The sequence below is a fragment of the Balaenoptera acutorostrata genome, chromosome 1 (assembly GCF_949987535.1).
Source record: "Balaenoptera acutorostrata chromosome 1, mBalAcu1.1, whole genome shotgun sequence".
Classification (NCBI taxonomy): domain Eukaryota; kingdom Metazoa; phylum Chordata; class Mammalia; order Artiodactyla; family Balaenopteridae; genus Balaenoptera; species Balaenoptera acutorostrata.
The window spans coordinates 100926960-100942305 of NC_080064.1; the positions used below are offsets into that span (position 1 = coordinate 100926960).

The 15346-nt window shown below is 38.8% G+C and overlaps 1 protein-coding gene and 1 pseudogene across 4 annotated transcripts in view; both read right to left on the reverse strand.

The window, feature by feature from the left end:
• PHTF1 (putative homeodomain transcription factor 1) overlaps positions 1-15346 on the reverse strand; it is a 62003-nt gene that overhangs the window by 791 nt on the left and 45866 nt on the right. For all 4 annotated transcript variants that reach the window (XM_057544937.1, XM_057544934.1, XM_007169370.2 and 1 more), the window contains 3 exons: positions 2246-2401; positions 1185-1280; positions 370-495 (listed from right to left, as the gene is read on the reverse strand). In XM_057544937.1, coding sequence (XP_057400920.1) covers positions 370-495; positions 1185-1280; positions 2246-2401 — 378 coding nt within the window. The remainder of the gene's footprint in view (positions 1-369; positions 496-1184; positions 1281-2245; positions 2402-15346) is intronic.
• Positions 3553-4259, reverse strand: LOC130708071 (glycine cleavage system H protein, mitochondrial-like; annotated as a pseudogene).

Here is a 15346-nt window from a genome sequence, read left to right on the forward strand (position 1 = left end):
AAGATATACTGCAGTTCATGGGTTTTTGGTTTTCATTCATTCTCCCTCTGTACATTTCCCTAGATCAGAGGCCAACACAGCCCATGCTATTAAATTGACATGAGATTCAAACTTGATTTTTTTGTTCCATTCAAGAGCACGATCTATTGTACTTGCATAAAATGAGAAAACCTAAGCTGAATGTCTATTTCAAATGTCTATTTCTCTACCTCAAGAGTTATTTCCATGCCAGTCCCTCCCTCCCTCCTTCCACCCTCCCTCTCTCGCTCTCTCTCACACACACACACACACAGTGGGAAGAACAAAGATTACTATATACAATAAGTTTTAAGACTAAGGCAGATGCTAAAGAGTGATAATCACACTTACTCTTATATTAAATCCTAGAAGATCACTTATAACACCTGAGACAGCAGAAAGGATAACTACTCGTGTGATATTGTAGATCAAGGGATTCATTGTCAGTCCATAGAGTCTAAATGGTGTGTCCAGCTCCTACAAAAACATGAAAGAACTGAGATGAAATACATGGTTTCATAATAGCCATCAGTGATTTCTGGACTGTTTTTTTCAGTCTTGGGAGAGGATGATTGCTTAAAACCTCTTCCCTTAATGTTCAATAGCTACCTTCAAAAAACCTGTAATGAGGGGAAGTGGGGGAGGGATAAATTTGGAATTTGGGATTAACAGATACAGACTATTGTATATAAAATAAACAAGGACCTACTGCATTGTACAGGGAACTATGTTCAATATCTTGTAATAACCTATAGTGGAAAAGAATCTGAATATATATATCACTTTGCAGTATACCAGAAACATTGTAAATCAACTATACTTCAATTAAAAATAATAATTTTAAAATTAAAAATTAATTAATTAATTAATTAATGCCTGTAATGGACTCTCACCTACTTTTCCACTAGCTAAGTTTTTAAAGGTGGATTCAAGCGATATGCTATTTGTGATTTTTTAATGTAATTTTAAAATGTGACAGACATCAGTAATCACTAGAACTTGGGTAGTAAGTTGGGAAACTTTTTCTCATAGAGTCATTAACCCCAAACTATCAAGTTGGTAGTTTGAATCTACACAGCATCTATCTGTTACTAGGGTCCTCTCCAAGAAGTACAGCACTGATTTAATTAAGTGGTAGTAAAAATGTATCACGGGATATTACTTACTTTCAACAACTTGGTGGATAGCTTTAATACATTGTTTACTAGAGTAAGCTGTTCTTTCTTATTCGGCTTTTTTTCCATTTTAAGATATAAATTAATCTAAGGGAAGGAATAGAGATTAGGGCAAATGTCATGGAAAAGATAGATATATATATTGCATTCAACATGGCAGATTTTGAGGGCAATGTTTTCAAGTAAAATAAATTTCAAAATTCCAGTGGCTCTTTCTTCAGAGCACATATGCCACCTACCCAAACCCCCATCCCTAATCAGTCACATATGGCAAAGAAAAGCTATTTAGTGAAGAAAAAATAACAATGAAGCAATTTATCAAAACAATGCAAACTTTTATATTAATTATAGCAATTAAAATGTAAACTCCTTGAGTTCAAAAACTATATCTTATTCATCTTGGTATCCCCCAAATAATCTAAAATCCTCATTAAACATTCATGGAATGGAAGAAGATAGCTGCTTTTAATTTACTAATCCCTTGTTTTTCCCCTTATGGTAAGAATTCTCCACTATAATTCTAAGGCCAAAAAAAAAAATCTAATGATATTAGGTATTTTTATTTAAAACTTATGGATAAACATGAAATTAAAAACAAAAAAAACTCTATAGTACTCTGTATTTATAAGAAACATTTCTCAATTGTAATATCTACTCACATACTAAAGAGCAAGTATTTTCCAAACACTGAATGTATTCAGCGTTTGACTGCTAGAGAAGGAAGTCAAGAAGCTTATTAAACATCCTTAAATGACAGGTACTCTAAAGATCTAGTACTTGACACAGAATATGAGATTAAAAGCATGCTCCATTACCACCAACAAAAATAATTTTTATACTATGAAGTAGCACCCAATCCTGGGAGCAGGTGGGAAAGATAATATCCTCATTTTATAAAGAGGAAACAATTATATAGTTGCAAAGTGACTTGTAAGGTGTAAGGTCATATAGCTAGAAAGTGACAGAATCTAGACTCAACCCTGAATCGTCTGCAGAAATCTTACTATACCATCTCTAACCACTGAATCAAACTGTCAAGGACCAATCAATACCTGTTCGGTAAGTAATATTGAGACATTGCTGTATTTCTTATTGGTTTCAGACCCCAGTGAGGCTAAGCGCAGTAAGAAGAGTAGTAAAGCTGATTCCCAGATCAAAAACTCCCAATTATAAGCATCATTTAGGAAAGTTTTATGTCCCCGGAGAACCTATGAAAAGGACCAAAAAAAAGTTAAGTTTTTCACTTGTCTTAAAATCTGTAATTACTCCTTTACTCTAGAACTTTAAAAACATTTACAAGATACCAATATTTTAATACTCAAAGTAGGAGACTTTTAATACTCATAAAGTATTATCTATTCAATTAGTAATTATGTATTTCTCTAAGTTTCCTAGATTTTCTTCTTTGCATGAGAGACAGCAAGGGTCTGGAAGTAACAAGGGAAGAAAATATAATAGAATAAGTGAAATTAGACAAATGTATTTCCAAACTCTTCAACCACAAGTGTGCCCACTCACAATTATATGGTGACCATTTTTCAAAGTTGGGTTGGCCAAAAAGTTCTTTTGGTTTTTAAGTAAAAATAAACGACACATTTTTCATTTTCACCAAGAACTTCATTGAACAACGTATTCACCCTTTTGTTCCACTACCTTCTGCCATTTTTCAGGCAACTTCATAATTCCATCTTCCCAAAACTTTATCTTTTTGAGCAAAGAACTGTTCCAAGTGCCTTTTACAGTCTTGCAGGGAATTGAAATTTTTTTCCATTAAGAGAATTTTGTAAAGACTGAAATAAATGGAAATCCTAAGGTGCAATGGCTGGTGAATGTGGCGGATGAATCAGAACTTCCCAGCCAAGCTGTAACAGTTTTCGTCTGGTCATCAAAGAAACATGTGGTCTTGCGTTATCCTGATGGAAGATTATGTGTTTGCTGTTGACTAATTCTGGATGCTTTTCATTGAGTGCTGCTTTCAGTTGGCCTAATTGGGAGCAGTATTTTTTTAGTTTTTAAGAAGTTGAATAAGAAGTTTATTATTAAACTGTTTCTTATTTTCCTGCAAGGCTGTTGCTTCACTGTATAAAAATAGCACCAGCAAACACAGTATATTGCAAAATTAAGATAGTAATGTTCTTTACTGGACACTATACAACTAATAAACTTTTCTCCACTGCCATTTATTTCCAGTGGCAAGTTCATTGAGTTTTTTGACGCAAATCCAGGGATGGCTGTAAGCAAGTTACAATGTTATATAAGGTTAAGATAACAATGTTATCCTTGAATTACATAATTTTTATAACTAGTTTTACCACAGATAATTTCAGGAATTCTGAGTATTATAACTGGAGACTAGCCTAAAAATCACAGGGTGTTGTGAAAAAGATGCATGTGTTTATCTGAAATCATTAGGAAGTTAAGGGGTATTTTCTTCAGGCAACACTGTTGCAAGTAGTTTCTTTTGCTAAAAGTTGCTTTTTAAAAATCTATCCACCACTAATTTAAGACAACTATGCTAGATTAAGTTGTTTCAAACTAGTTTATTTAGGGGTTCCATTTTCACTCCTCAATAGATTTTATGTATTTCTCATATGCTTCTTCACTCATTAGTTCATCTAGTTCTGAAGGGTTACTGAGTGTCATCTTGATCAGCCAACCATCGTCATAACAAGATCTGTTGACAAGTCCTGGATTTTCTGCTAGAGCTTCATTAATTTCAGTTACTTCTCCTGATAGAGGAGAAGAGAGTTCACTAGCAGCTTTCACACTTTCCAAAGCACCAAATTCCTCGTTTGTTCAATTTTGTCCCAACTTCAGGCAGACTACAGTAAACAACATCTCCCAATGCTTCCTGTGCAAAATTGCTGATTCCCACTGTTCCAACACCATTTTCTGTTGTTACCCATTCATGTTTGTCTGTGAATTTACGACCCGACAGCAGAGCGGGTCTGGTGCGCAGCTCCCGGACGGCGCCCGCCCGCAGTCCCCAGGGCTGCGGCGGGCAGGGCGCGTTGGGCGCAGGCTGCTGACCCCGGCCCGCACGCTCCGCGCCACTCGCAGCGCCATGTTCGCAGGGGTGCTGGGAGCAGTATTTGCTGGAATTAATCGTTTGGTTTTCTGGAAGGAGCTCATAATAGAGGACTCCCTTCCAATCCCACCATATAGACAACATCACCTCCTTTGGATGAAGACCGGCCTTTGGTGTGGTTGGTGGTGGTTCATTTCGCTTGCCCCGCGATCTCTTCCATCCCACATTATTGTACAGTATCCACTTTTCATTGCCCGTCACAATATGTTTTAAAAATGGAACATTTTCGTTACGTTTAAGCGGAGAATCGCATGTGGAAATACAGTCAAGAAGATGTTTTTCGCTTTACTTACGTGAAACCCAAACATCAAAGCGATGGACATAACCAAGCTAATGCACATGATTTTCATTGCTCAACTTGGATATTTTGAGTATGTCGGCTGTCTCCTGTGTGGTATAATGTTGATGATTCTCAATTAATGTCTCGATTTGATCACTATCAACTCCAACTGGTCTACCCGACCAGGGAGCAACGTCCAGAGAGAAATCTCTAGCACAAAACTTCACAAACCACTTTTGACACGTTCAGTCAGTCACAGCACCTTCTCCATATACTGCACAAGTCTTTTTTTGTGTTTCATTTGTGGTTTTATCTTTCTTGAAATAATAAAGCATAATAGGCCAAAAATGTTGCTTTTTTTCTTCCATCTTCAATATTCCATATTCAATATGGCTACACAAAAATTCACCAGTTTTGATAAGTTTTTTTTTTTTAATGCAGGCTTATATGACAGCTGTCACAATACAATCTAATGAAATTGTTTCAAATGAAGTTAGACAACTAAGCACTACTAGAGCCATCTTATGGGAAAAAACCAAACAAACGTTTTGACCAACCCAATAGTAAATTTGCATTTGACTAACAGAGCCCCCTAAAACATGCGGCCCATCCCACTGGCATGACTAGAAAATCCTGAGGATCAGCTCTTTACTCCACTTTAGGATCTGAATAACAACAGCAGCAGCCACCAATTATCAAATGCCTATTATGTGTCAAGTTTTCAGGTAAAAGTTTTTGTTTTTTACAAAATTTTTTTGTTGATTGAAATGTAAAGAAGTTTACTAAGGCAAGCCCAAGGTAAAATGAGATTTACTGAAAAATATACAGAGACCCCTCACAGAAACTAAATGCAGGCTTTTGAAAATCAGGAAGTCAGCAGGCAGCTGCCCTCCCCATCTCCCTTCCACTAGGGCCATTCAGGCCCCCCCCTCCACTCCTCTCAGCTAATTCCACTGCCTTGCAAGACCCTTCTTTACTGCTCCCCCCAACTCTGACTTGTTTCCAATGCTATTGGCCCCAGTGATCCCTTCTGACCTTTCTTCTGCAAAGTCCACCACTGATACCTCAGGTTTTCATTTCTAATTTACAAAAGAGGGAATATGTTTAGTTTAGTCTGGGTCAGGTATTCACCCCAGCAAGTTACTTACAACTAAGGGGTGGGGGGGGGGGGAGGGCAGGAGGGAGGAAAGTAACAACTAATAGCAACCTAAAAGTGCTGAAAGTAACTGGCAACCTAGAAATCTCTACCCATTAAAAATATCCTTCAAACATGAAAGTGATAAAAGACATTTTCAAACAAACAAAAACTGAGAGAATTCGTCACCAGCAGATTCTTCAAGCAGGCAGGAAATAATCCCAGAGAAAAACACAGAAATGCACAAACTAATGAAAAGTAATGGAAGGGGTAAATATGTAGGTAAATATAAATGAATAATTAACTACAAAAAGCAATAATAATTACATCTTATGGGTTTAAGATATATGTAAAATTAAAATGAAGGACATGTGTAACACAAAAGTGAATGGGTTACAAAAAAAAAAAGTGAATGGGTAAATGATATAAAGTGTTGTAAGGTCCTAGCATGGTAAATTAATAATTTTATTAGACTGTAATAAGCTAAGGATGTATGTTGTAATCTCTGGGGTCAATAGTAGTAAATATATATATATATAAAGTTAACAGAGAGGATTAAATGAAATATTTTAAAATATTTGATTAATAAAAGATGGCCAGAAAAAAGAGAAAAAGGAAAATTAACAAATCAACCAAATAGGAACCAAATAGTATTTGTAGTTATAGTAATTAAGTTTAACTGGGTCAGACATTCCAAAACACTAAAACTGGGAGGCTGGATTAAGAAACAAGCAAACAGGAGCAGGATTGGAGACAACATAATGGAGCAGAAGGACCTTGAGCTTACCTCCTCTCACAAGCACACCAAAATCACAACTAACTGCTGAACAACCATCAGTAAAAAAGACTGGAAGCTACCAAAAGAAAACATTCTACATTCAAAGACATAAAGAAGAAGCCACAGCGAGATGGTAGGAGGGGTGCACTCGCAATATAATCAAATCCCATACAACCTGGGTGGGTGACCCACAAACTGGAGAATAATTATACCACAGAAATTCTCCCAAAGGAATGAGAGCTCTGAGCCCCACACCAGGTTCCCCAGCCTAGGGGTCTGGCACTGGGAGGAGGAGCCCCAGAGCATTTGGCTTTGAAGGCCAGGGGGGCTTGACTGTAGGAGCTCCACAGGACTGGGGAAAACAGAGACTTCACTCTTGGAGGGCATATACAAGGTCCTGCGTGCACTGGGACTGAGGGCAAAAGCAGTGACTTCATAGGAGCCTGGGCCAGACCTCCCTGCTGGTCTTGGAGGGTCTCCTGGGAAGGCAGGGGGCAGCTGTGGCTCTCTCTAAGATCATAAAAGCTGGTGGCTGACACACTGAGGAGTGGTCATTGATGTGAACTCTGGCTGGAGGTAGACGTCTGGCTTGGGATCTCGGCACCAAGGCCTGGCCCCACCCAACAGCCTGTAGGCTCCAGTGCTGGGACGCCTCAGGCCAAACAACCAAGAGGGCAGGAACACAGCCCCACCCATCAGCAGACAGGCTGCCTAAAGACTTCCTGAGCCCACAGCCACCTCCAGACATGCCCCTTGACATGGCCCTGCCCACCAGAGGGGCAGCACCCAGGTCCACTCACCAGTGGGTGGGCACTGGCCCCTCCCACCAGGAAGCCTGGACAAGCCTCTAGACCAGCCTCACCCACCAGGGGGAAGACACGAGAAGCAAGAAAACTACAATCCCGCGGCCTGCGGAACTAACTCCAAAAACACAGGTCAGAACCCACCCTGGGACTGGTCCCTGGCCCTTAGTTAACAAGATGGGAGTGTACTGTTGGGAAACATAGGACATCCCCTACAGAGGACCACTTCTGCAAGGTCAAGAAATGTTAACTATTCTACTACATACATAAAAAAACAAATAGAAATTTAAACAAAATGAGACAGCAAAGGAATATGTTCCAGACAAAGGAACAAGATAAAACTCCAGAAGAACAACTAAGTAAACTGGAGATAGGCAATCTACCTGAGAAAGAGTTCAAAGTAATGATTGTAAAGATGATCCAAGAACTCGGGAAAAGAATGGATGCACAGAGCAAGAAGTTATTAGCAAAGAGTTAGAAAATATAAAGAACAACTAAACAGAGTTGAAGAATGCAATAACTGAAATGAAAAATACACTAGAAGGAATCAATAGCAGAATAAATGAGGCAAAAGAACAAATCAGTGAACTGGAAGACAGAGTAGTGGAAATCACTGATGTGGAACAGAATAAAGAAAAAGGAATGAAAAGAAATGAGCACAGGTTAAGAGACCTCTGGGACAATGTCCAATGCACCAACATTTCCATTACAGGGTTCCCAGAAGGAGAAGAGGGAGAGAAAGGGCCTAAGAAAATATTTGAAGAGATAATAGCTGAACACTTCCCTAACATGGGAAAGGAAATAGTCACCCAAGTCCAGGAAGCATAGAGAATCCTATACAGGATTAATTCAAGGAGGAACAGACCAAGACACATAGTCATCAAACTGACAAAAAATAAAGACAGAGAAAATATGAAAACAACAAGGGAAAAGCAACAAATAACATACAAGGGAATCCCCATTAGGTTATCAGCCGATTTTTCAGCAGAAACTCTGCAGGCCTGAAGGGAGTGGCATAATATATTTAAAGTGATGAAGGGGAAAAACCTACAACCAAGAATACTCTACCCAGCAAGGCTCTAGTTCATATTTGATGGAGAAATCAAAAGCTTTACAGACAGGCAAAAGCTAAGAGAATTCTGCACTACCAAACCAGCTTTACAACAAATGCTAAAGGAACTTCTCCAAATGGAAAAGAAAAGACCACAACTAAAAATAAGAAAAGTATGAAATGAAAAGCTCACCAGTAAAGGCAAACATATAGTAAAGGTACAAAATCATCCACATACAAATATAATATCGAAACTAGTAAATGTGAGAGGAGGAGAGAGAGTACAAACGCAGGATATTTAAAATGCATTTGAGGGCTTCCCTGGTGGCACAGTGGTTAAGAATCCCCCTGCCAATGCAGTGGGCATGGGTTCGAGCCCTGGTCTGGGAAAACCCCAGATGCCACGGAGCAACTAAGCCCGTGCGCCACAATTACTGAGCCTGTGCTCTAGAGCCCACAAGCCACAACTACTGAGCCCACGTGCCACAGCTACTGAAGCCCGCGTGCCTAGAGCCTGTGCTCTGCAACAACAGAAGCCACTGCAATGAGAAGCCCGCGCACCACAACGAAGAGTAGCCCCCGCTCACCACAACTAGAGAAAAGCCCGCGTGCAACAATGAAGACCAACACAGCCAAAAAAAAATTAAAATTAAAAATAAATAAATAAAATGCATTTGAAATTAAGAGATCAGAAACTTAAAACAATCTTGTACATATATAGGCTGCTATACCAAAACTCATGGTAACCACAAACCAAAAATCTATAATAGATATACATACAAAAAAGGAAAAGGAATCCCAACACAACACTAAAGATAGTCATCAAATCACAAGAGAAGAGAACAAAACAGGAAAGAGAAAAAAGAGGAAAAGAGGAAAGGGAAAGGGAAAAAGAGGAAAGGGGAAAAAAAAGACCTACAAAAACAAATCCAAAACAATTAACAAAATGGCAATAAGAACATACGTATCAATAATTACTTTAAATGTAAACAGATTAAATACTCCACCAAAAGACACAGACTGGCTGAATGAATACAAAAGAAGACCTGTACATATGTTTTCTACAAGAGACCCACTTCAGATCTAGAGGCACATACAGACTGAACGTGAGGGGATGGAAAAAGGTATTCCAGGTTAGAACTACCTCCCCAGAGATCAGGCAAGGTTAAGGGAGGGCTTGGCTGCTGTATTTAAACGCAGCGTTTTTCGTTCCCTTTCTAGAAACCAGCTGCAACGTTAGGTCAGAGCACATTAAAATGAGCCACTTCTGAACCAACAGCGCCCAGGCCCCAGGCCTGCTGTGAAGGCCCCCAGCAAAGGTCAGGGCTTGGTCCACGTGACGTTCCTTCCCATGCTTGTCCAAGCAGTGCTCTGCCTCAGAGTTGAGGTAAGAAAGGCATCAGGACACCGCACATTAGGTCACTTAGCAGAGATCGGCAATTCCTGGGCTCAGTGAGGAGGTTTGCCATGTGGCTGACAGGATCTTGGTGCTCTGTCTAACACTGGGTGTCAGGCCTGAACCTCTGAAGTGGGAGAGCCAAGTTAAGGACATTGGACCACCAGAGACCTCCGGGCCCCACGTAATATCAAATGGCAAAAGCTCTCCCAGAGATCTCCATCTCAATGCTAAGACCCAGCTCCACTCAACAACCAGCAAGATACAGTGCTGGACACCCTATGCCAAACAACTAGCAAGACAGGCACACAAACCCACCCATTAGCAGAGAGGCTGCCTAAAATCATGATAAGGTCACAGACACCCCAAAACACACCACGGGATGTGGTCCTGCCCACCAGAAAGACAAGATCCAGCCTCATCCACCAGAACACAGGAACCAGTCCCCTCTACCAGGAAGCCTAAACAACCAACTGAACCAACCTTACCCACTGGGAGCAGACCCCAAAAACAATGAGAACTACAAACCTGCAGCCTGCGAAATGGAGACTCCAAACACAGTAAGTTAAGCAAAATGAGAAGATAGAGAAATACACAGCAGATGAAGGAGCAAGATAAAAACCCACCAGACCAAACAAATGAAGAGGAAATAGGCAGTCTACCTGAAAAAGAATTCAGAGTAATGATAATAAAGATGATACAAAATCGTGGAAATAGAATGGAGAAAATGCAAGAAACGTTTAACAAGGAGAACTAAAAGAACTAAAGAGCAAACAAACAATGATGAACAACAAAATAAATGAAATTTAAAATTCTCTGGAAGTAATCCATAGCAGAATAACTAAGTCAGAAGAATGGATAAGTGACCTGGGAAGATAAAACAGTGGTAATAACTACTGCAGAGCAGAATAAAGAAAAAAGAATGAAAAGAATTGAGAACAATCTCACAGACCTCTGGGAGAATGTTAAATGCACCAACATTCGAATTATAGGGGTCCCAGAAGAAGAAGAGAAAAAGAAAGGGACTGAGAAACTATATGAAGAGATTATAGTTGAAAACTTCCCTAATATGGGTAAGGAAATAGTCAATCAAGTCCAAGAAGTGCAGATGGTCCCATACAGGATAAAACCAAGGAGAAACACGCCAAGACACATGTTAATCAAACTATCAAAAATTAAATATGAAGAAAAAATATTAAAAGCAGCAAGGGAGAAACAACAAATAACATTCAAGGGAATCCCCATAAGGTTAACAGCTGATCTTTCCGCAGAAACTCTGCAGGCCAGAAGGGAGTGGCAGGACATATTTAAAGTGATGAAAGGGAAAAACCTACAACCAAGTTTACTCTACCCAGCAAGGATCTCATTCAGATTCGACGGAGAAATTGAAACCTTTACAGACAAGCAAGAGCTAAGAGAATTCAGCACCACCAAACCAGCTCTACAACAAATGCTTAACGAACTTCTCTAGGCAGAAAACACAAGAGAAGAAAACAACTTACAATAACAAACCCAAAACAATTAAGAAAATGGTAATAGGAACATACATATCGATAACTACCTTAAATGTAAATGGATTAAATGCTCCAACGAAAATACACAGACTGGCTGAATGGATACAAAAACAAGACTTGTACATATGCTGTCTACAAGAGATCCACTTCAGACCTAGGGACACATAAAGACTGAAAATGAGGGGATGGAAAAAGATATTCCATGCAAATGGAAATCAAAAGAAAGCTGGAGTAGCAATTCTCGTATCAGACAAAACAGACTTTAAAATAAAGACTATTACAAGAGACAAAGAAGGACACTACATAATGATCAAGGGATCGATCCAAGAAGAAGATATAACAATAGTAAATATTTATGCACCCAACATAAGAGCACCTCAATACATAAGGCAAACGCTAACAGCCATAAAAGGGGAAATCGACAGTAACACAATCATAGTAGGGGACTTTAACACCCCACTTTCACCAATGGACAGATCATCCAAAATGAAAATAAATAAGGAAACACAAGCTTTAAATGATACATTAAACAAGATGGACTTAATTGATATTTATAGGACATTCCATCCAAAAACAACAGAATACACTTTCTTCTCAAGTGCTCATGGAACATTCTCCAGGATAGATCATATCTTGGGTCACAAATCAAGCCTTCGTAAATTTAAGAAAATTGAAATCGTATCAAGTATCTTTCCCAACCACAATGCTATGAGACGAGATATCAATAACAGGAAAAAACCTGTAAATAATACAAACACATGGAGGCTAAACAATAAACTATTAAATAACCAAGAGATCACTGAAGAAATCAAAGAGGAAATCAAAAAATACCTAGAAACAAATGACAATAAAAACACGACGCCCCAAAACCTATGGGATGCAGCAAAAGCAGCTCTAAGAGGGAAGTTTATACCAATACAATCCTACCTCAAGAAACAAGAAACATCTCAAATAAACAAACTAACCTTACACCTAAAGCAATTAGAGAAAGAAGAACAAGAAAACCCCAAAATTAGCAGAAGGAAAGAAATCATAAAGATCAGATCAGAAATAAATGAAAAAGAAATGAAGGAAACAATAGCAAAGATCAATAAAACTAAAAGCTGGTTCTTTGAGAAGATAAACAAAATTGATAAACCATTAGCCAGACTCATCAAGAAAAAAAGTGAGAAGACTCAAATAAATAGAATTAGAAATGAAAAAGGAGAAGTAACAACTGACACTGCAGAAATACAAAGGATCACGAAAGATTACTACAAGCAACTCTATGCCAATAAAATGGACAACCTGGAAGTAATGGACAAATTCTTAGAAAAGCACAACCTCCTGAAACTGAACCAGGAAGAAACAGAAAATATGAACAGACCAATCACAACTACTGAAATTGAAACTGTGATTTAAAATCTTACAACAAACAAAAAGCCCAGGACCAGATGGCTTCACAGGCGAATTCTATCAAACATTCAGAGAAGAGTTAACACCTATCCTTCTCAAACTCTTCCAAAATATACCAGAAGGAGGAACACTCCCAGACTCATTCTACGAGGCCACCATCACCCTGATACCAAAACCAGAGAAAGATGTCACAAAAAAAGAAAAGCACAGGCCAATATCACTGATGAACACAGATGCAAGAATCCTCAACAAAATACTAGCAAACAGACTCCAACAGCACATTAAAAGGATCATACACCATGACCAAATGGGGTTTATTCCCAGGAATGCAAGGATTCTTCAATATACGTAAATCAATGTGATAAACCGTATTAACAAATTGAAGGAGAAAAACCATATGATCATCTCAATAGATGCAGAAAAAGCTTTCGACAAAATTCAACACCCATTTATGATAAAAACCCTCCAGAAAGTAGGCATAGTGGGAACTTACCTCAACATAATAAAGGCCATATATGACAAACCCACAGCCAACTTTGTTATCAATGGTGAAAAACTGAAGCCATTTCCACTAAGATCAGGAACAAGACAAGGTTGTCCACACTCACAACTATTATTCAATATAGTTTTGGAAGTTTTAGCCACAGCAGTCAGAGAAGAAAAAGAAATAAGAAAAAGAAATAAAAGGAATCCAAATCGGAAAAGAGGAGGTAAAACTGTCACTGTTTGCAGATGACATGATACTATACATAGGGAATCCTAAAGATGTTACCAGAAAACTAATAGAGCTAATCAATGAATTTGGTAAAGTAGCAGGATACAAAATTAATGCACAGAAATCTCTTGCATTTCTATACACTAATGATGAGAACTCTGAAAGAGAAATTAAGGAAACACTCCCAATTACCATTGCAACAAAAAGAATATAATACCTAGGAATAAACCTACCTAAGGAGACAAAAGACCTGTATGCAGAAAACTATAAGACACTGAGAAAAGAAATTAAAGATGATACAAACAGACGGAGAGATATACCATGTTCCTGGACTGGAAGAATCAACATTGTGAAAATGACTATACTACCCAAAGCAATCTACAGATTCAATGTGATCCCTATCAACCTACCAATGGCACTTTTCACAGAACTAGAACAAAAACTTGCACAATTTGTATGGAAACACAAAAGACCCCAAAGAGCCAAAGCAATCTTGAGAAAGGAAAACGGAGCTGCAGGAATCAGGCTCCCTGACTTCAGACTATACTACAAAGCTACAGTAATCAAGACAGTATGGTACTGGCACAAAAACAGAAATATGGATCAATGGAACAGGATAGAAAGCTCAGAGATAAACCCAAGCACATATGGTCACCTTATCTTTGGTAAAGGAGGCAAGAATATACAATGGAGAAAAGACAGTCTCTTCAATAAGTGGTGCTGGGAAAACTGGACAGCTACATGTAAAAGAATGAAATTAGAACACTCCCTAACACCATACACAAAAATAAACTCAAAATGGATTAAAGACCTAAATGTAAGGCCAGACAATATAAAACTCTTAGAGGAAAACATAGGCAGGACACTCCATGACATAAATCACGGCAAGATCCTTTTTGACCCACCTCCTAGAGAAATGGAAATAAAAACAAAAATAAACAAATGGGACCTAATGAAACTTCAAAGCTTTTGCACAGCAAAGGAAACCATAAACAAGACAAAAAGACAACCCTCAGAATGGGAGAAAATATTTGAAATGAAGTGACTGACAAAGGATTAATCTCCAAAATATAGAAGCAGCTCATGCAGCTCAATATCAGAAAAACAAACAACCCAATGCAAAAATGGGCAGAAGACCTAAATAGACATTTCTCCAAAGAAGGTATACAGATTACCAACAGACACATGACAGGATGCTCAACATCACTAATCATTAGAGAAATACAAATCAAAACTACAATGAGGTATCACCTCACACCAGTTAGAATGGGCATCATCAGAAAATCTACAAACAATAAAAGCTGGAGAGGGTGTGGAGAAAAGGGAACCCTCTTGCACTGTTGGTGGGAATGTAAATTGATACAGCCACTATGGAGAACAGTATGGAGGTTCCTCAAGAAACTAATATAGAACTACCATACGACCCAGCACTCCCAGTACTGGGCATATACCCTGAGAAAACCATAATTCAAAAAGAGTCATGTACCACAATGTTCACTGCAGCACTATTTACAATAGCCAGGACATGGAAGCACCTAAATGCCCATCGACAGATGAATGGATAAAGAAGATGTGGCACATATATACAATGGAATATTACTCGGCCATAAAAAAAAGAAATTGAGTTATTTGTAGTGAGGTAGAGGGACCTAGAGACCGTCATACAGAGTAAAGTAAGTCAGAAATTCAGAAACAAATACCGTATGCTAACACATATATATAGAATCTAAAAAAAAAAAAAATGGTTCTGAAGAACTTAGGGGCAGGACAGGAATAAAGACGTAGACGTAGAGAATGGACCTGAGGACATGGGGAGGGGGAAGGGTAAGCTGGGACAAAGTGAGAGAGTGGCACTGACATACATACACTACCGAATGTAAAACACATAGCTAGTGGGAAGCAGCCAAATAGTGCAGGGAGATCAGCTCGGTGCTCTGTGTCCACCTAGAGGGGTGGGATAGGGAAGGTCAGGGGGAGATACAAGAGGGAGGGGATATG